Below are 23,777 nucleotides of genomic sequence, written 5' to 3' on the forward strand. Positions count from 1 at the left end.
ACTTAATAGGCTAGGTTAACGAATTTTCTTATACAAACATAACGAATGCACTTCAAAACGAAGTTTTCATATATGTGACCCTGGACCGTCTTAAGTCGCTGGGGTATATTTGTAGCAATAGCCAAAAATACATTGCATGGGTCAAAATTTTTTATTTTTATTTTATGCCAAAAATCATTGAGAAATTAAGTAAAGTTCATGTTCCATGAAGATTTTTTGTAAAATTCCAACTGTAAACATATCAAAATGTAATTTTTGATTTGTAATATGCATTGTTAAGAACCTAATTTGGAGAACTTTAAAGGTGATTTTCTCAGTCTTTTTGACTTTTTTTGCATCCTCAGATTTCTGATTTTCAAATAGATGTATCTCAGCCAAATATTGTCCTATCCTAACAAACCATACATCAATAGAAAGCTTATTTATTGAACTTTCATATGATGTATAAATCTCAGTTTTGTCAAATTTAACCTTATGACTGGTTTTGTGGTCCAGGGTCACATATAAATTCAGGAATCACGAATCAAATGAATAAGGAAATTATAGTGCTTTGAATTTATTAAGTAATGTTTAATTTCGTTCGTTTCGCTCTCTGGAAATGTAAAGAAATATACAGTTTTCACTTTAATTCGTTTTAATCCCTGGTTTTAAACAAGCATATACATGAGATAATTTATATATTATTGCTTGAATAAACGTTTAAAAATAGTGCTAGAAATGTTATAATTAAGGAAATTAAACAGACCTAGGCATTTGAAAAGACATAGTGAAATGTGTCTAATAATTCCAAAAAGAAAGAGAAGCATTGGACATAATCAAAATATTCGAGACATTTATTAGGAATGCCATTTTCTTAACAATTAAGATGCTGCATGTGTTTATCCAGTCTAATCGAAGTGTGCGTCTCTCCCCCGACTTTCCCAACAAAAATCCTCCCCCCTCTCAGAAAATACATAAAGCTGACATTACTGAGCTGTATGCGTTTAAAAGTAGGCTATTAAAATGGTACAATGGCATTGCTCAGTTCAACGTGTTGGGAAATCAGGCATTTTGTCCCGCGTCAGCATTTATTCAACAGTTAATAACGCTCAACATTCAAAAAGTAAATATTATTCAGCCAATAAAGTGTAGGTCTAGTACTATATAAAGTAGGTTTAATTGGCATCTATATTTCAAACGACCCGACCGACCGCGACCCGAATATCATTAAAAATATTTTTGGATGACTCGTAACCGCGGGTAACAGCGGGTGACCGCAGGCACCTGCTCATTTTGGATCAAGCCGCGCATCACTGATAATTACTTAATTGTTAATTACTTCATTACTAAGGCAGTTGTTAAGTTTAGGTATGGGCTACCATACCTAAAATATGGTCATGTAGAATAAGACATTAACACTTGCTTTATAAATACTATTATACAACAGTTCTTTCTGGTTCTCGATTCTGCTTGGTCAGTTTGGAGTGCGATATTAGAGCGAATTCAGAACTTCAACAGCTGTTTTTCAGTTTGTAAACATATCACTCTGCCTGCGGTACTTCTATAGCGGGTGTCATGGCGGACACCCAAATCCACTGTCTTTTTACTGTTTTGTGTCACGGAATGTAGTTTTAGGAGGTTTTCAGGTGAGAATGTACGTGTTTATAGTTCAAAAATGCAAATATATTAAAAAATATATCGTCTGTTTGAAAATTTGTGTCACACTTTCGGACAGAAGAGCTCCAGATTGTCACAGCCGTTTGTGCTCATGATTCCGCACGAAAGCGCCTCGCTTCACCCAGATCTTCTGGAATTTACCGCTGGCTCTGATATCTCTGTAGTGGATAAACGTGAGATATAATTCATTTTGGCCAAATCTAACAGGCAGTCTTTGGTCTCAATAATCTATTATTTTTTCCCAGAGCAAATCATCATGTTTATGTAAATTCAATGCTGTATATCAGAGCGCTGCCTGTGTACTTTTGACTAAATTACCTAGCAACTTTTATGATGGCTGTTGTTGTTGTTTATTAAATATTATTATTATTAAATAAATAATAGTGGTATTTAATAATAGTCTTTGTATTGAGAAATGGTGTGTGTGTTCGTGATGGTGATTTTAGTTACACTGTTCTGCTATTACATGGTGACAAGAGGCTGTTTTTAAGAGTAAGCAGTAAAGACTTTTACATTGAGAAAAAGATCACAGTCATAAGCAGAAGTTATTTTTAGTTGCAACATCATCTTAACGCAGCTAGCAAATGCACTGAGCAGCGTTGTCTTCAGAAATCACCCCTAACAGATGAAAGGATATTAATGTTATGACAAAGATAACACTTTTCTCAGTGGACATTCAAACTAATCGTGAATATGGGATTGATCTGAAGAATAAATGCTGTATCAGATGCAGATAAACATGATTGTTCAGTCCATCTCTCTCTCATAACACTCTACTTACATTACACATAATATAGTGAGCTTTTAATGCAGTAATACAACATGCTTTCAATGAAGCAACTTTTCAGTTTTTTTGTTACTAGTTCTGAAGTGACATTTTGGAATTAGTAATGGAGGCTTGTGTTAAACTGTCAACCTTAGATTTGAATCTGTAGTAAAGTAGTTCTGCACCAACGAGGGCTTTTAAAGACACTCCATTGTTATTTTATTCATGTATTTACACACTTCTGCCTGTTGTATAAATGCAATATCACACTTGTAGATGTGGGATATGGCTGTATATTAGCACGCTGTGATTACCTACAGCCGAATCACAGCAGTGCCGATCTACAGCCTTATCTCACGTCTACGAGTGTGATATTGCTCATATAAAAGTTGCATGCTAGTTAATAGCAAGAATTGGTCACTAAACTAAAATGTTACTTTGTTTTTACAAATGGAGACGTCTCCCAAACAAGGTTTTGGAAGGTTTTGCCAGATTATAGCTTACATTTGGGTACCAATATTTTTCCAAAATAAGAAGTAGGTAAACATGCACAAAACACAGTCTTACGTTAGGGTGAGCCAAGGTGTTGCTGTCATTGTACATGATGTAGTTGGGCAGAAGGGTGACTTCCTCTTTTATAGTCTCTGCTTCTTTCTTGATGTCTGAAGATTCAGTCACCTACAAATAAAAAGTTGTGGCATTTACAAAAACGTAAGTAATCTTACAGAGTGCTCATCTTTCCCTCATTACAAAAATGCATTTTATTTATAATATTCAAATCCATCGCCACTTTGCATGATGAGATGTTTAATTGAAGTGAAACGCCTCATTCCTTAACTTTTTTACTATTGTGTCTTATGCTGCGTTCAAAATTCATATTTTCCCACCTTCTACTTGAAAATACCATCTAGAATGCCACTTTAAGTCGGACATCTGACCCGTGAACTCAAACAAACAAACTTCAAAACAAACGGCAGCATTGTCTGTTAATCTTTTTGTTTTTTTGACACAAAAACACAAAATGCTCTTGTTGTGTCATGGCAACATCATGAAGTCAATATGTTAGCGTGCCATGTGACTGACTGGAATTCACTGAGGTTTGAAGTGACGTTCGGTAAGGGCTGAAGCAGGGCTTTTCCATAATTAAACACACCTGTCTGTAATTTGCAGGTAATTCTGAACACTGTGATTAGCTTGTTTGAAGTGTTAGGGTTAACGCTAAACTCAGCAAACATTAACCTTCCAGGACGGAGCTGAAGAGCCTCTGTCTTAAAAGATTAGTTCACTTCCACCCCCTTTTCTTCAGTCGTAAAGAAATTATGTTTTTTGAGGAAAACATTTCAGGATTTCTCTCCATATAGTGGATTTCTATGGTGCCCCCGAGTTTGAACTTCCAAAATGCAGTTTAAATGGCTCTAAACGATCCCAGCCGAGAAAGAAGGGTCTTATCTAATGAAACGATCAGTCATTTTCTTAAATTAATATTTATAAAAGGGATAGTTCCAGTCCTTGATTCTGATTGGTTGAGCTAAATCTAAGCTGTTGTAAATTTCTCTACACACATACAACTTATTTACATTCTTCTCCAACTTCAAACATCACTGTCACCGACATCACTGTTTTACCTTATTTGTAAAAGGCTTTTGATCTTCTTTGCACGCTCACTTTGTAAACACTTGGTTGGTACTTTAGCAGCGATGTAGGGCGATTTTAAAGTTGGCGGAGAAAATGAGATGGGAGTTTTTATTATTGATTTATTAATATTAATATTACATTTAAACTGGATTTTGGAAGTTCAAACTCGCAAGCACCCTTAAAGTCCACTACGTGGAGAAAATTCCTGAAATGTTTCCTCAAAAAACATTTTTATGACTGAAGAAAGAAAGACATGAGCATCTTGGATGACAAGGGGGTGAGTAAATTATCTGTAAATTTTTGTTCTGAAAGTGAACTAATCCTTTAAAAGGATAGTTAAAACAAATACAAAAAAATAATTCTCTCTTCATTTACATTGCTCATGTTACTTAAAATCTGTATGCCTTTCTTTATAATTATTTAGAGAAACCAAAACTGTTTGCTTACCACCATTTTCCAAAATATTTTCTTGTGTGTTTGTGAAGTAAATTTAATTGACACATTTAACGGAAAACAGTGGGTGCATTTAAAAGTCCGAAGGGATGCACCAGATAATGAGCCATTCTTGAACCAAAGTAAAGTTGAGCAAACACTTACCTGCAGGTTTGTTGAAGGCAACTATCATTGTAAAGTGAGATGTTGAATGCAATTCTATACACAAACAACTGATGGCAGTATAATCATTACAGTGCTCACTCTTGCAGGACACATTTACTATCCCTAGTCCTTTATAACATCTGTATCCAAGCCTAGCAGACTCCTGTCTTTAATGTCAGGACTATGCTCTGTTAAGTGAGAGAGCTCGGAGCATCCAATTACTGTACATGGAATGGAAATGATTGAAAAATCAAATGCATGTGAATGTATTTGTGTTTGTCCAAAGAATCTCCTCCATGTACGCTTTTATAGCTCCATCTACAGAGCTGTTCGTTAAGTGCTGGACCTGTGTCAGTCAGGCATTCCCAATGCAACACTGAACTCTATACAGACAGACCTGAGATCAGTACAGAAGATCCACCTGGCCCTTCTGGGCTGTAATCTATCATACGGACTCATTTCAACTGTCACCTTTTGTCTCAGTCCACAAAGATCTGTGAGCATTTGTTAGTAATCTAATTTGAGCACTGAATGTGAATGCTGGCGGGACCGGATTCAGTAATGCTCTCCGTGGAGAGAGGGAACGCGGCCCGCTGATGGCCCACCGATGGGCAGACGCTTTTTTTTCTCAAGCGGACAGGTGCCACAGACCAAACGGAATTTAATGGCAATCATTTCATTTGCAGACAAACAGAAAAGTAACTCGCCGAATAGAAATCAAATAAAAGAATATATATATATATATATGAGAAGGAAGGCAAAGAGAATAGAGAGGGAGAGAGACAGAGATGTACCTTGGTGCCATCCCGAGATGATTTGAAAGCTTGCGGAACAAAGGAGTCGCTCTCAATGGCCTCGATATCCTTTATCCTCCTCACCTGCTCCGCGAGAGACATTTCTTCTGGAGGAACAAAAAACAGAGCGGTGAATGGACAGGCGAGAGGTCAGCGGGGCAGGTCAGACGATCACAAACCACAGAAATGGAAAAAAACACGATGCTGATTGATTTATCTCCTAGCGAATAACAGCGTCAATCTACTGGATAATGTTGAGTTCGTAGTACACAAGACACATAAAAGCAGCTGTGCTTATGGGATGCTGGCTGTGTCCCGAACGCAGCTTTAGTGTGTCAGTGTGTCTCCAGCAAAACAACAGCATACTGTCTAAACAAGCAGGAACACACAGTACATAGGAAACCAGGAAAGAAAGAGCATAGAAAAGCTTGACAAGAAAAAATACTGGGTTGACAAAGCTAATGTTGTGTTAACTGAAGTTATTGCACTTTACATGAAAAAAGATTGGTTAGAAAACAAGTCAGAACAGACAAAAGGTCTGCACCAACTTTAGTGGATGTAGCTTGAAAGCTCTATGATTTAATAGGAAGAAATGTTGATCTCAGAATATCTATACGTGGATCGATAATTAAAGTCTGCATCAAACTTCTCAATTGTGAAATGGCTAAGAAAACGAGGAAATAAATAAATAAGAAGAAGAATTGTTCATTTTGATTTCTTGCTGACTTTAAGTACTTGATTGCCATGATATGATAAAACTGAACTTCCCACACATTTCTAACAGTCTTAAGAAATCACCTGATTTCATTGAGTAAACATTACCCAACCAAACAACTTCCAAATGCAAAATATCTCATATACAATTGTAAACTTGCTAATTATTTTTTTTAAAGTTGAGACTTTTTCCTGCTTTTTGAAAGCAAAAGCCAGTGATGAAGTGAACATCAGATCAGCTGATTTACTCTAAAGACATTTGTGTAGTTATTCATTGTGGTTTATGCAATTCTGTTGTGATGTATTGATTTTTACTAAGACAGAGTCTTAAGGCATATGAATCAATAAAAAAAAAAAAAAATCAAACAACAACAACAAAAAAACTATACTTTACTATTATTTTTCAGTCTGAAGTGGAAACCAGTCAACATTCCATACTTTTCCAGACTTAAATTCAATTTTTTTTATGTGTGTGATCAACTTTTTATTACATTTTAACACAAAATGTACACTTTACTTTGTTACATGCCAAGCAGTATATATATATATATATATATATATATATATATATATATATATATGTGTGTACTCAAGGACAATAAAACAAACATTATATTTAAAACCATATACAATTGCCAAATCCTTGAAACGTAGATAAATAAATAGACAAATATATAAAATAAATACAATTCACAGAGTTTTTTTTCATTGATTTTCTCAAAGTGACAATATATAGAGAAAAAAAAGACTTGTACATGCACATAAGAAACTTTTTATACCCTTAAGAAACTACTGACATGCATAAAAGTCTATATATTTTATTTTTTTGCTGCCATGAAAACTCACTTCTTGTACGATAAATGTATTTTCTTTAGATTCTTAACTTATTATAAAAAACTAAATAGGAGCAAACGTCTGAAAACACAAATATTTTTCCATACTCTGCCTTTTTCCCCATACTTTTCCAAACCTCGAAAATACTTAAATCATATTCCATTCTTTTCCAAAGCCCGTAGTAACCCTGAGTCAATGAGAAGAAACAGAATTGTGTATTGGCTTAAAGATATGATGCACCTTTTCCCAAGCATGTATGCTGTTGTTCAATGAACAGTAAAATGATGCATGCTATACAACCTGGAATTTTAATGCACTATATGCAGTTTCACAAGTTCATATTCCAGTATTTGCAGTATATTATATTCAACTCAATTTCTCCTAATAATCATAACAAAGAGATAACTTGTCATTTTAGTCAAGATATCAGCTGACCGTCTTTGTTGCCCTCTGGTGGTCGAGAGAATTAATATGGTCACTTAAATGTCCTGTGGTTTTAGAATCCATTAGAATAATCAACATGTGTGTCATATATGTGACCCTGGACCACAAAATCAGTCTTGAGTAGCTCGGGAATATTTGTAGCAATAGGCAAATATTCATTGCATGGGTCAAAATTATCGATTTTTCTTTTATGCCAAAAATCACAAGGATGTTAAGTAAAGATATTTAGTACATTTCCTACTGTAAATATATCAAAACCTAAGTTTTTGATTAGTAATATGCATTGCTAAGAACTTCATTTGGACAACTTTAAAGGCGATTTTCTCAATATTTAGATTTTTTTGGACCCTCAGATTCCAGATTTTCAAATAGTTGTATCTAAAAACATTGACCTTTATGACTGGTTTTGTGGTCCAAGATCACATATAGAGGTCAGTGATTTAAACAGAATATCAGTATGTTGGCTATGCAATGCATTTACAATTATAAGGACAAAAAGAATTTCAAGGAGATTTCAGGAAAATAGGTTCTTCACGGTAAACAGATCTTCTATGATTTCATATGCATATTATGCATAAAAGAGCTAATGTAATATTAATTGGTACTATTTTCATAAATAAATAGAGAGTGGCTATATAGTGTCTAATCATTCCATATTAATTTATTGTTAATTAAACTGCCATATAACAGCAATATCAATCAATAAGCTGTGGCTGACATTCAGAACAGAGCACTGTTGTTTGTGTGATCCTGCTAAATGAAGACATCCTAAAACATAAAACACAATGCATTACTGATACTCATATTCACCCACAATTTAATCTCTCTCCACACATATGCATGAAAATGCTCAGAAACAAACACTATTAGGTAGGAAGCATGCTCTCTCTCTTACACACACACACACACACACACACACACACACACAGATCCCTGCGCTAATGAGAGGAATTAATTTAATCCATTAACTGCCAGGGAGCAACTGTCACAACACATCTTCCCGCTCTGCTCGTTTAATGAATAAATGAATATTTGCTCTGGTTTTCTCTCTGTTAGCAGAAACACTCGCTCGCTCACGCTCTCTCAAACACACACACACACACACACACTTCTCAGCTTTTAGTGTTTGTCTTATCATACAGCTATGAACATAACTTAAACACTGTTGCAAACAGTTGACAATAGTTGTTTCCATTACAGATTTGCTCAAAACTTTGGCGCTATTTTATAAATGTTGATAAAAAAGTATTGCAAAATGATGGCTATTCCATTAACCGACGTTATGTGACTGAAACATTTTTTCCCCCTCTCGCGATAAGTCATAGCAATGGATTTTTGTGAGATTTTGGCTATATTTAACTGAACGTGCCCTGTAAATGCAGAAAAAAAAAACGTATCCGTTGCTGTTTTGTGAAATATTCCTTTTTCGAACTGCCTGAAAAACCACCTCATCCGAGCGTAAGAACTTTTTTGCGATATATGGGAGTTTTTGCGCAATTGAAAAGGGTAATGGAAAACGCTGCTTCTTTTAACAACTAAAACACTCATTCTAATGAATATCTATCAAGTAACATATAGACATTGATTTGTCAGTAGCTGCGTTTCCATTACCCTGCAAATTGCGCAAACTGAAATTACGAATTGAAAATACGCCTAATGGACACACGTCGATTGTGCAAAAAAGGTTTTTAACGCTCACATGAGGTGGTTTTTCAGGCAATTCGAAAAAGGAATATTTTGCAAAACAGCAATGGAAATGCCTTTTTTACATTTACAGGTCACATTCAATTAAATATAGCAAAAATCCCGCTAAAATCCATTGGCACAACTTATCGCAAAAGGAAAAAAATTACATTTCAGTCACATAACATTGGTTAATGGAAACGCCGCCATTTCGCAATACTTTTTAATCAACATTTATAAAATAGCGCCAAAGTTCAGTGCAAAACTGTAATGGAAACACAGCTACTGTAGCCACATTTCCATTAACCCTTTAAACTGCGCAAATTGAAATTGCGAATTGAAAATCCACCTAATGGAAATGCGTCAATTGCACAAAAAATCCCATATATCGCAAAAATGTTTTTACGCTTACATGAGGTGGTTTTTTGGGGAATATTTAAAAAGAAAACAGCAATGGTCACATTCAATTAAATATAGCAAAAATCCGTTGCCATGACTTATCGCACGTGCGCAAAAAAAAAGGCGCATAACATCGCACAATTTTCGCATTTACAAGTCACATTCAATTAAATATAGCATAAATCCTACAAAAATCCATTGCCATGACTTATCGCGAAAGGAAAAAAAAAATATTTCAGTCATAACATCAGTTAATGGAAATGCTGTCATTTCGCAATATTTTTTAATCAATCTTTATAAAATAGCGCCAAAGTTTTGCGCAAATCTGTAACGTAAATGCAGCTACTGACTCAAACTGCAGTGTTAACTGCTGATGTCTCAGCACAGCTGCTCTGAGAAACAAACCTGCAATAAAATACGCCCAAACAATTTCAGGCATGTACACACGTGTGTCCAAACACAATGACACAATGATAACAGTTTGCCTTCTCAAAAATACACATACTTGAGCATGAGGCAAAACGGAGGCGCAATATCCTCTAGGAGTCTACAGACTGTCCTTAAGATGACAGCAGTCCACTGGCTCTCAATCACGCACTTATTACTCCTCCTCTGTGTGTGTGTGTGTGTGTGTGTGTGTGTGTGTGCTGAACATCTTAATGACGGATACATAGACACAAACACACAAGCCCACCCAGATATATCAGTGACAACCTATCCTTGGCCCGGAATTCCATTAATGCCTCATACTTTTTGACAAACACATTATTGGTAGATAAAATGACTTCCATATGCTGTTTGTCAGATGTCAGTGAGGAAAGATATGTATTTCATAGGAAAATCTAAAATAATGGACTTTGAGAGAGGGGCCCGTGCCGAGCAGAGAGCAGAAAATCGATATCGCCGTCGGAGAGACATCTCTGCCAGACACGATCAGCACAAGGCCAGGTCAAAGTTGACATTTAATATTGACACATTATCCACAAAATTAATTTAGAGTCCATTGTCGCCGCATTACACAAGCCTTATAGCAGTCTTAACCACAGACAGACAGAGAGAGACTGAGAGATGCGATGACATGGGATTCTGTTCATGAAGTATGTTTTGTCTTTTCCTGCCATCCTAAAGGACTAAACGGACTCGGATTAAGCATGAATGAATGTAGATTTAAATGCATATAAACCAAGATAACAGCCAGATCTCTTAAGAGCTGTTTCTTCACTTACAAATGGGTGTTAAAACCAAATGTTGCAAGAGAAAGCCACAAGAGGGCGATGTTCAACAACTCAAGGTCCTGCAGGAAAGCGGCAGCGGCAGCACCTTCATCAAGGATACCAGAGCAAAGTGAACGCAAAACTCACTGTGCCTGATTAATTCCCATAATTGAATGCCTTACTTCCACGAGCAAAATTACAACAGCTCTCATCGCTGATGGAATAATTAAAGCAGTAACTGCCCATCATCAGGTGGTCGGTCTCAAACGGCCGCGGATTCAAAGGTGCTTTTGAATGTCATGAGCAAGCAAAACAAGACCTAATGATGGCACTGCGCTGATTGAGAATGAAAAGTCCATTGAGACGAGTGCGAGAAAAAGAAGAAGAAATAACACTACAATACATGGAAAAACCTGTGGAGCTCTCACATTGCACTGGCACAGCTGTGTTTATGTGTTTGTTAGAAATAATCCAACACAGTGCTTTGCAACCTTTTTGACTCCAAGGCCCCCCAATGCTCACAAAAATAAAGAAGGTCCCATGACTTTTTTTGAATTTTTACAAGTAGGCCTATCTTTTCTCACAATTTCTACATGATAAAACATTTTAAAGTTTGGCGCATTTAGAAAATTTAAATGCATTATAAACTTAAGATGGAGTTATACTTTTTAGGTTAGGTTTAGACATCACACGTTTAAGACTAGTCTACTTTATTTACCACATTTTCAAACCTTGGTTGAAAAACAAAAAACAAAAAACACTGCTGTTCAAAAGTTTGGATCAGTAAGATTTTCAATGGTTTTTAAATTAGTTTCTTATGCTCATAAAACATTATTTGATCAAAGTTTTAGAAAAACTGTAATATTGTGAATTATTATTTCAATGTAAAATAACTGTTTCTATTTGAATATATTTTAAAATGTAATTTATTTCTGTGACGCAAAGCTGAATTTTAAGCATCATTAGTCCAGTCTTAAGTGTCACATGATCCTTCAGAAATCATTCAAATATACTGATATATAGATAAAAACTTTTTTTTGGAACCTGTGATTATTTTTTCAGGATTCTTTAATAAATAAAAAGAACATGCTTTTTCAAGAAGTTTCCTTTGCTCATAAAGGCTGCATTTATTTAATCAAAAATCTAGAAAAACTAATATTGTGAAATATTATTTCAATGTAAAATAACTGGATTTCTATGTGAATATATTTTAAAATCTAATCTATTCTTGTTATTCAAAGCTTTATTTTCAGCATCATTACTCCAGCCTTCACTGTCACATGATCCTTCAGAAATCATTATAATATTCAGATTTATTAGAATTAAAATTTATGTGTGATTGTTTTTTCAGGATTCTTTAATGAATTAAAAATAACAGCATTTATTAAACAGACTTTTGTAACAATATAAACTACCATTTAAAAGTTTGTGGTTAGTAAGTTTTCATTCTTTCTTTTTTGAAAGAAATTAATACTTGCATTCAGCAAGGATCTGTTAAATTAATAAAAAGTCACAGCAAATACTTATATTGTTAGAAAAGATTTATACTTTGAATTAATGCTGTTCTTTTTTAACTTTTCATTCACCAAAGAATCCTGAAAAAAGTAGCAGGTGCCCAGAAAATATTAAGCAGCACAACTGTTTCCAAAATTGATAATAAAATGAATAAATCAGTATATTAGAATGATTTCTGAAGGATCATGTAACACTTAAGTCTGGAGTAATGGCTGATTCAGCTTTGCATCACAGGAATAAATGCTATTTGAAAATATTCAAATAGAAAACCATTATTTTAAACTGTAATATTACTGTTTTTATTCTGCATTTTTGATCAAATAAATGCAGCCTTGATGAGCATAAGAGAATTCTTTAAAAATTTTGAATGCTTTTTAATTACTGTCAACTAGAAGCCCCCTACTGGGCCCCGATCGCTGGTTGAAAACCACATATTTATCTACATAAATTAAATGAATTTACATATCAACATATTTCGATCTATGTGCATTCACAAAAAACGCAAAAAAGTCTTAGTAACTGTTAAACACACAAGGACATTCCGTCTATGGTAAACCATTGGGAATCCGGCCTCCATCTCAGCATCAGCCTAAGATATGTAATTCAATACTCAATTTAGCCCCGTCTCTGCGGATAGATTTATTTATTTATTTTTGGCACGGCTAATTGATAGAAATTAAGCCATTAATCAAGCCACTAGCCATCATTCAGGCCAAAGAAGATGAATACAAACTTTCATAATAACCACCTTCCCCATTTTAGACCTCATTAGCATTAATTTTTAATGCAATTATGCTATTCTTTTACGCTGAGCTCATAAATTACGACTCTTTTGTTGCCGGCTGGCCTTGTAAAAGCCGGGCTAATGCTTTGTAGTCTGATCTTTAAGGCAATTACTGGCTTCTTCAGTCTTTTATCTCCCTGCATTTCCAATAACCTTCCATCTAATGATTTATCTGGGCAAACCCCTGACACGCATCCGACTCGCCCCTCTTCCATTAACACTGTCTTTATTTATCTAGGAAGATCTGGTGTCTAAATAAAGATCCTCTCCTGACGAACACCGCTCGACTTTGTGCGAGTGCTACAGAGAAAATGTGGTTTCGCACAAGCCTTTGTGATTTCCATCGCACATCACAAAAGAAACCGGGATGAAAGGTCACTGCTTTAACTTAATTACATGTGCAACACCAAAAACTGCCATTCATTCTTTTTAAATGCAGCATGTCAGAAACACACTTTAGACATTTAACAGCAAAGCTAGTAAGGGCTTCTTTAAACAAAGCAGCTGCGCCGTTGGTCAAGTAATAGTTTTTGACCGCATTGACTCGCTGACGCGAACGCTGAAAATGCATCAAGTGCGTAATGAGCAGCTATTAGGAGCATTGATTTGCTGATTTCAATTGATAGTTACCCGACCAAAGTGGCATGTCAATATTTGCTAACTAACTAATACCCTCTCGGCTCTCTGCCTTGACAAATGAGATCTCGATGAACAAAGAGTATGCAATCATGGTCAGCGTCTTCGTCTGGTAACATGCACCCAATCCATGTTTGGAGCAAGATCGCACTCCACAGACGGGCCAAATAAAAAGCCTCTCCAGCAATATGATATGTACCTCACTTGATATGGGTCATCTACAAGTGGATTGACTCTCGTGAGCTGATGTTCGCTCATGCCAGATGCCGCTCATGTCCCTACGGGTCTAAAGAAGCGTGCGTGAGAGACAGAGAAGTATGCTTTGGAATCTAGTTGGCTTTAGCTACAGGACAGAGGATTTCCTCAGAAACAGTCACTCTAATAGATTAGGGTCAAAGATGTTAACACAATTTTACAAAAGTGATTTTGCGTCCATAGAAAGCACATTAAATGTAAGTAAAGTGTCTACTTTTAAGGTTTAAAATACCAACTTTGGTTGAATTAATGTTACATTTTCAATCAGTGCAACACAATATTAATGCAAATATTCAAACAACATGCTTATTCTGACTTGTGCATATTAAAATATATAAATAAGTAAGAAAGCATGTTAAATTTTATTGTGGTTTAAGGCCAGACACTGCAGGTGAATATGGTTAAAAAATCGTAACTAACAGTTATCACCTTACCTACCCAGTTGATTGATTACATTGATGACTTGAAACATTTTTTGCATTACAAGCTTTCTAAAATGTTAGGTTGAAATATGCAAATTATTTCATGAAATATGCACTAATTGGCATACATTACTAGTACTAAACTCTAAACACTGGATGAAGTCAGTTTCAAAATTCTTGTTTAATTTTTTGTTGACATATCAGTATTAGTATCTCATTTTGTCACTCCATAATTCAGAAAAAAAAAACAGAACAGACAGAAAACAATGTTTTTTTTGCCATTTTTGGGGGAATAAAATGTATAAAATCAAGCAAATTATTATATAAAAAAAGTAAAGTGTGGTGTGTGTAAGTGCTACTGAAGTGGAGATTTATGGCTCAGTGTAGGAGAAAAAACTCTTGGTCTTTAAAAACCTGTATTGTAATTGAAATCTATCGACACAAATAGATAAAGTGCTATAAAACAAACACTTAACAGTGTCTTTTAGGTGTTTTCTTTCCACTAGTCTGAAAAAACACTTAATATAACACCAAAAAGCCCAAACTTGACAGGTGCATGAAAAAACAATGTTTTCTCCTGTAGTGTCTCCCCTTAAATGAGTAAAAAATTCTTACTGACAAATGGGCAAAACATAAGATAGTGGCAAATTGTAAAAATGTAAAATTACAACTAATTAGTATTTGGGGTGAAAGCAATTCGTCTTTTAATGTGTAATAAATAGATTTTTCTTTGTAAATACGCCTGACAAAACTATTACACTGAGTGACATTTTAGTGGGTCTTCTGTAAATTAGGGAAAAATGAATGAAATTTATTTTTTGCTTAGAAAAACAAAAATGCAATGAATTTCAAAAGAAAACTTTCATATTTGTTTGGGAAAAACATCAATTTAAAGCAGTATTACACTTGTTTTTATGTTTAAACCCTTTTTTGACCTATGAATGTCTGATCACCTTTATGAAGGAAGCTGATCCCAAAACGGCTGGTGAAACAACTACACACATCCAACTGCAAAAATGCAAACACAGCAAATTTAATTTAACAAATCCTGCAGAAACTTCCTTGTACTTTGTTGTGCCAAAAGTCGTATTTTTCCTGCTGAAAAGCACCAATTTGCAGTACATGGGTGAAGTCATTAAGTATGTGCAGCAATATTGGTTTGTAAAGGTTTTAATCAATATCATTGATGGCTGAAGCTTCCAGAAGGAATTACAGCTTTCTGTCAAAGATGGATTTGATGTTTAATGCCTAATACACAGAAGTTCATTAAATCAACGTTATCTATCAAATCATTTAGTAATTCCTTGTAAACTAGTGTGCTATGGTTTACACAATGTGAAAAATGTGGACAGAATTGTGGAATCTAGTCATAAAAATCTAAATTTTTAATTCGGTTTACTGCAGAATGTGTCAAATTTTGGACGAATAAATCAAAAGTAGAATCTAGAAATGTTATTTCCATAACAAAACTTCATATTTTACAGTCACCATTATGCAAATTGATCATAAACACAGCTAAAAGCTTCCGCAGTGGCCATTCTTCACTAAACTAATATCTACCACAATTTTAGCACAGGTAGAATGAAAAATGTTTCAATACAAGCATTTCAGTCAAACTACATTCATGCAATATTCAAACTTTTAACCCACGGGAGAAAATCAACCCACCGCAACAGTTTAAAAATCAGCCTAATGATGTACCAAAATTATATTTAATATTTGAATGTTTCCGGGAGCGGGATTAAGAAAAAAAGAGAGGACATATGGCATTTCAGAAATTAGAAAACCTTTCACATGGGCCTAAAAATGTAATAATGTGTTGATTTACACCATAGGTGCTCAACTCTGTTCCTGGGGATCTACCTTTCTGCAGAGTTCAGCTCCAACCCTGATCAAACACACCTGAGCCAGCTATTTAGGATCTGAAGGAGCACTTGATAATTACAGACAGGTGTGTTTGATCAGGGTCGGAACTGAACTCTGCAGGAAGGTAGATCTCCAGGAACAGGGTTGGGCACCCCTGATTTAAACCTTTTAATAATATGTTGATAAATGTATCAAGTTTTATGATTTCAATTATTTAGACATGCTTTTCATTAAATGTTACAAAAAATGTGTCAGCAAAAATTAAAGCAGAAAAAAACCTACATAAAATAAAATAGTTAAACAGCATTCATGTACTGTGGTGCCTGTGGATCAGCACATTAATCAGCTGTTCTGCACACAATGCTGGAGTGATGCAAGAGGAGGCAGTGAATCTGAGAGAATAATAGACAGTACAAAAGTAAAAAAAAAATGAATATCTGATCAATATATGATGATCAATAGCATGTAAAGCACTCATTTTTTCTAATCAGTGGACAGTGTCAGATCGGTCTGTGTTCTCTGAATGGCATAAGCTCAAAGCTCATGTGATTGGCTCATGACTCTGTTGATTTGATATTGCTGTCTATCGTGTCTTCTTCACTGCAGTGACTGGCTGATTAACTGTCAGTGTGATAATGCAGACCTCTCATACTTGCAATTGGTCCACAAATCCGCCAGTTTTATTTTAATTTAAAAATCGCAACATAAAATCACAGAAGTAATCTTTTTTTTTTTGCAATCTTCATATCTTTCTTTAACATTGAATACAAACTCTTGGACTTGTTACAAATTAAAAAACTGCCGCCGCATGAAGTTTTACAGTTTTTAGGCAGTGATATCAAATGCTCAATGCTCTCCCCCGCTTTGACAGATTTCAGGTGATGTGTGTTTGAATAAGAAATGCACACCTTCACACAGTGGACTGGGGGATATTTTCAATATTTCAAATTTAGTTCTCTACATCACACTAACTATTGCATACAGTACCACCACAGAGGATCGAGACTGCAAGTACTTTCGGTGCCACTTCTGACCTTTTTGCAATAAATAAATGATTGCGATTGCTTGTGCTGTTCTGTGTATGCATTTAGAGACGGAGCAAAACATGTAAAGTTATCTTTTAGCTCAAGGTGCACGCCTAAATGGTCAGATACACGCAAAAATATTTCAAACTGAGGCGCTTGGTGATTATTTGTGTAAACCCTTGTCAGTTATGTCTTCAATGATCATAAACAGTTGAAAATTAAAAACAAAAAACAAACAAACAAAAAAAAAAAACCCGTGTGTAACAGTATATTGGATCCGTGTGGCACATAAAGCGGCAACAAATATTCATTCCGCCATCTCTGTGCTTAATATTAATAAAATGTAAAAATACAAAGAGAAAAATTACACACTGCTCTTGAATGAAGGAGTTTTGTAGATTTAATAAGAAACAAAGCATGTTTAAGCTGTTTTATTTTACATTCAAATAATTGCATTTAATTTCTGTAGTATTGTTAGACTACTTTAGACTTGCATAACAGTATTCAGTATTTTTTTAAAGCATGTTTTTGTTTCTTTTTTCTGCTGTATTGCTATCTTTAAATGAATCACTAATATAAAGTTTTGGACCCTGTCATAACCGTGTTAAAATATCATGATTACAGTACTGACCAAAATAATCGTGATTATGATTTTTGCCAAAATTGAGCAGCCCTATCTCACACAAAAAAATAAAGGTAGATATGACTTTCTTCTTTCAGACAAATACAATCAGAGTAATATTAAAAAATGTTCTCGGTCCTCCAAACTTTAGAATTGCAGTGAATGGCTGTTTTGAGATTCTGAAGTCCAATAAAGTGTGTCCACCCATCATAAAAAGTATAGATTACACTAGCATCACGAGAACCAAGTTTTGTTTACGGCAAAGGAAAACCTCTTGGCTTTGCTTGGCAAATTCATGACCGCTGTTTTTCTTACAGAAACACATCAATTTACTTCAGAAGGTCTTTATTAACAACCCAGAGCTGTTTGGAGCAGTTTTTATGATGGATAAATGCACTTTATTGGACTTCAAAATCTCAACAGCCATTCACTAACATTATAAAGCTTGACAGATTCTATATTGTTACTAAAATGGACATTTTCCTAAACATTTGCGTCTAATATTTGAAGATATTTTTTTTTTTTTTTTTTCTATACAATGGTTATATTTAGCTTTGGGGATAAGGTTAATGGATGTAAGATGTATCAGTAAACTTGTAAAAGTGCATTATCTTTATGGTATAAAATATTTAAAAATATTTTTACATTTTAGATGCTGCCAATATGTCCAGAGAGGTTTTGTGCCTGTAAATGTTGCAAACTAATATCTATGTAAACTATAAGACTGGGCTGGATGTGTAGACCTGGAAAAGTTTCGTAAATTAATCAAATCTAAGAGCTCCATGGGTATATTGATAATGAATATACAGTCTTCTAGTCATGCCAAACTCTAAAACTGGACGTTGGGGAGCCAAAAACGTTGATAATCACTGGTTTACATGCACTTTACACGTTTGATTTTGTGCAGACTAACGCAATAACTTATCAAGTTGAAATGTTATGCAAATGCTAGTTTAAGACTAACCGACCTAGACATTCGTAGCTCAGCTTTTTGCATCAAATATACTTAGTCAAATATAATCAGATTACAACTGCTTTCAGTGCTGTATGCTTGCTCCAAAAGTTCAAGCTAAACGCAACAAGCAATGTATTCGTATGATGCTGGATTACGTGAGAGATGGAGACTCTATCTTGACAAAATAACAACAGATGTATGTTCTTGCCTAGTGCCAATGGTGGCATACCGTACACTAACATTAGTCACTGCTCAAACAGACGTGTCCATGATTTATAACTAAATCCTTCTTCGGAGTAAATAATTTACAGCTCTTGTCAATGCAAATACAAATGCACAATGGGAAACATCATCTTTGAGGTTCCCGTTATGATTTCAGAACTGACCCATAACACAAATAAGACCCGTAATGACAAACCAATTGTTTACTGTGTGTGTGACATACAGCACAAACGTCACAATAACATGAACAGCAAGAGAATACAGGAATGTGGAAAGGAAAAAAAAAGCGCAGCATTCTCAGGTTTTGCTGGTCAGCGGCTCTGTCAAACATCTCTATAATTAAGGAAACACCCAACCAAGTAATTACGTAATTGGAGCTAGCCTTTAAAACACAAATGATGTAATCAGAGATAAAACAGGGAGATTTGCAGACTAAGAGCCTCTCCATTCATGAGACCGAAGCTTTACGCTACCACTGTAACTCTGGTTTGTCGGACAAACACATCAGATTCACAGATATGTGTGATCAGCGGTATTTCACAGCGCTGTATGTAACTCAGACGGTGGTTTTCACGTAATTGACTGCAGAGAAGGTCACTGCCACAATGCGGCGGACTCATTTGGCTAATTAAGAACAGTGCCCCAGTGACCTCTGTCTGGGGCAAATCACCCGAGAGTATTTAAAACCCTGCACTCCGCTTTATTGAGAGCAAATAAGAAAGTCTGACTTCATTGTTTGGGAGATTCAAACTAAACATACAGCAACTGTTGATGCTCCTGCTAATACTAGGGCTTTCAACTAATCAATCACACAGGTTTCTGTAATATAGTGATATAAATTGCACATAACATTTGCAATCATAATATATTTTCACACTGAAAACAGGAAGTTAATGTGAAAATAACATTAAAAACAGTATTTTAAATATTTGTTTATGGCATCTTTTGACTAAGTACTGCTACATAAAAGCCGTTTTGTTTTGTTATGCTTTGCTTTTATTTCTGGGGATAAAATTAGTAATTATAGCCATTCAACATTACAGCATAATTGAAAGTCGGCCCTAAACTACATTTCGTTTTTTTAGTTGCTTATTAGCATGCATATTACTAGAATAATAGCCATTTATTAGTACTAAATAAGCACATATTCTACATGACCTTATCTGCATCCCTAATACCTAAATTAACAAGTACCTTACTAACTATTAATAAGCAGCAAATTAAGAATTTATTGAGGGAAATGTTGTAGTTAAGAGTGAATAAGTGTTCCCTATTCTAAAGTGTTACCTTTTTTCTAACAATGCTGCAGGGCTGTTCGATTCCCAAATTTTTCCAATTTCTGGTTCTGCAGTTGATTGGATTTGATTCCAAGAATCGATTCCTCACTCTTGTTTTCTAATTTGGAGGAAGCTAATTTTGCAATGACTGCAGGATGTAAAGGTCATAGAAAGTTGCCTTCTCATAATATGAAGCTCTTTTGTAAAAATGACACATTTTTCTGTAGTTCTAGCTGATTTTAAATTGTAATTTTGTCTGCATTCCCATGAAATTAGTCATAACCCACAGCTCAGCAGTGGACATGCATTTATTGCATGAATAAAACAAGACATGAAGTGTCTCAAATGCATGTGTACAGTTCAGCCCGAATGGTGTTTACTTTAACAGTATGCTTTGCACAAACTTAGCAAACTATACACTGAGACCAAATAAACAGAACTTTAACAACAACGCTGATATTCGAGCTTGTGGCGTAGCTGTCAATCAGATCCGCTCTCGGCCACTGATATGTGCTCTCTGCGTTTTCTTTCAGAGTTATCACTGGCTGATAGAAAGGTAAAAAATAGCATTTATTTAAGATGTAAATAATATCAAGACCCTCGATCACGTCATGATCTATTCTGTCGTGCAGCGCTCAAAATCGTGGACAACATGAGCCAGTTCCCCCATAAAATAACTTCTGAAACGTTTTTTTTTTTTTAATTGGTTCATTAAAACGATCTATCCGAACGAATCTTTACATGGAAACTAATCAGATTTATAATAACTATTAGCGAGCATAAGGCAAATTAATGGGTGCTTCTCAAATGGAAGGCTGCATCCTCAAACTCAGACGAGTTTAGTAATGACTTGTTTTATTCAGTCTATTTGCGTCAATCGACATTCAATCGATGTTTGATGACTTAGATAGGCAGCCTTCGTGGGATGCAGTCTTCCGTTTGAGAGGCACCCATAGACAAGCTTTGTTGAACTGAAAACGGCTCTGAATGAGGAGTCGATTCCCTTTTGATGGGATTGATTCCAAACTTTGGAATCGACTCTCGATTCCCAATGCCTCAGAATGGAGGAATCAATTATTTTTGGAAGATTCCCAGTCCTAAGCATTACAGAACATTACTATTATAATTGGATAACTCAAATCCCTTAACTCACCTAATTTAAGTGAACTTAAAACAATATTCATATAAACCAGTTATGATAAAGTCACATTTAGCTTTGCCTTTCATGTGATGTGTTTCTGTCTCTGTCTGTCAGATCTTTTTATTTGAAAGCTGTCAGTTCACTATATCAACATTTATTTTGTGTATTTACTTTCACAGCAAATACTAAAATTTAAATTAAAATAATATTAAAACTAATCAGAACAGCTGAGTCCTTAGCCATCTTCAAGAATCGGCTAAAAACACATCTCTTCCATCTTTATTTGAACTTTATTAGCACCCTCTATTCTAATTATATTCTAAACAAACAAACAAACAAAAAACTAACTAACACTAGCTTCTCTGTTCTTGTTGTATTCAATCTATGCGTTTTTAGACCTCTTACACTAGCTTGCTTTTTCTTTTTTTATTCAATCTATTTTCTTTTTATTTATTATATAATAAAAAAAAACACCTTGATACGTGTACTGCGTTAGGCTTAATTGCTTCCACTGTCCTCTTTTGTAAGTCACTTTGGATAAAAGCATCTGCTAAATGTCTAAATGTAAATGTAAAATTATTAGTTAAAAATTTAATATCAACATTTTTTTTATTTGAGGATAAATTCTCTTGATTTAATGTCAGCAACTTATTTCTGGACTTAATAAAACAAACAAACAAACAAAAAAAAATTCTAAATTCTAAATTCTAAAAAAAAATTGAGGAAATATGTGAGATGCTAAATTAATTGCATTTATCGCAGTAGAAGTGTACAACAGCTACAGCAACAACACACATTGTGTATGATAATAAGAGTGTAAAGTTCTGGTCACATTGATTGATGTAGCTTTGACAATTGGCGGCCCGATCGACCACAGAGTGACCCATTAGGCAGCCAATCAGTGAGGCTCTGTTCCCGGTGTGTGTCTGAGACCACCAGTCCCGACTTGATGAGGTGCAAATGACCCAACCACACACATGCAACTCTCAACACTCCACCCTGAGGATTTCCTCCCTTTCCCACAACATAAACACATACACACTTTCTCACATTACACACTCAAACACACCTTCTCACATATCAGCATACGACATATCTAACAGTTTCTTCATGAGCACCGCTTCATAAAGTGACTATATGTGTGTGTGGGTTTGGACGGGCCACCCTCATGCTGTCCTGATATCCTAAAACACCAGCCTCCCAAGAGAACATGTTCAACACAAGCACACAAACAGCTGTTAACAGAGCTACCAAACCTCCATCAGCGCATTTTAAACTGACTAAATATTAAAATAAGCAAATGAATCCTTTACTTAGACGAGATGCATAGAAATAAGTGTGAACACAGTCTAAGATAAACAAACTGAATAGTTCTTATTTGTACATGGGTTAGATGCAGTTCAAAACATCTCGTTCCTTATTATTTTGAGCTGAAGAGACTGTCATCTCCTCTGAGATACGAGAGCAATATAAGATTTGTGAACGAGCTGATTCTTTCCAATTAACCTGTTGACTCAGTTCACAAATTGCACTGAATGATTCATTCATAAATCAAACTGATTCGATTGCAGCTGTTCTTGAGTCAACAACTCACTGATTTATTGATCCGGTCACGATAAGCCAAGAGCCAGGATACTGCCTGAGCACGATTGAACGTGCAAAAAGTAACTAATGCCATATTTTGGTGTTGTTTATTATAAATAACAATCATATTTAGTCTTGTCAGTCATTTGTGAAGCAAAACTGCTGTAAAGTGTGAGCTGTTGCCCATTGATATACTGGAATGTGGACATGTTTGGATCTGTGTGTCACGTCTGTATGGGGTCAGTGATTTTAGGTCAAATAACGCAAATTAATGGACATGTCTCTTTAAAATTATATAAAAATGTTATGTTTGCATTTCGTTCCCCTTAAAGGAGACATTCACTTCCAGTAAAAAATGTACAGATAATTTACTCACCCCTTTGTCATCCAAGATGTTCATGTCTTTCTGTCTTCATTCGTAAAGAAATTGTGCTTTTTGAGGCAAACATTTCAGGATTTCTCTCCATATACTGGACTTCTATGGTGCCCCGAGTTTGAACTTCAAAAATGCAGTTTAAATGCAGCTTCAAACAATCCCAGGCAAGGAAGAAAAGTCTTAATTAGCGAAACTATCAGTTATTTTCTTTTTAAACTTTTTAACCTTAAATGCTTGTTTTGTCTAGCTCTGCATGAATTCTGTGTATTCTGGTTCAAGACAGTTAGGGTATGTCAAAACACTCCCATCTCATTTTCTCCTCCAACATCGCTGTTTTTTTTTGTAAAGGGTGTTTGACCTT

At 35.1% G+C, this 23,777-nt stretch overlaps 1 protein-coding gene across 2 annotated transcripts in view; it reads right to left on the reverse strand.

Annotated features, from left to right (window-relative positions):
• Positions 1 to 23,777, reverse strand: part of rsrc1 (arginine/serine-rich coiled-coil 1) — a 209,244-nt gene that overhangs the window by 6,771 nt on the left and 178,696 nt on the right. The window contains exons 8-9 of one of the 2 annotated variants that reach the window (XM_073818386.1): positions 5,449 to 5,552; positions 2,990 to 3,100 (exon numbers count right to left, since the gene is read on the reverse strand). In XM_073818386.1, the coding sequence (XP_073674487.1) occupies positions 2,990 to 3,100; positions 5,449 to 5,552 (215 nt within the window). Of the gene's footprint in view, positions 1 to 2,989; positions 3,101 to 5,448; positions 5,556 to 23,777 lie in introns of both variants that reach the window. The other variant, XM_073818385.1, reaches the window with a different exon arrangement.

This window comes from Garra rufa, chromosome 14 (genome assembly GCF_049309525.1).
Source record: "Garra rufa chromosome 14, GarRuf1.0, whole genome shotgun sequence".
In the NCBI taxonomy this organism is placed as follows: Eukaryota; Metazoa; Chordata; class Actinopteri; order Cypriniformes; family Cyprinidae; genus Garra; species Garra rufa.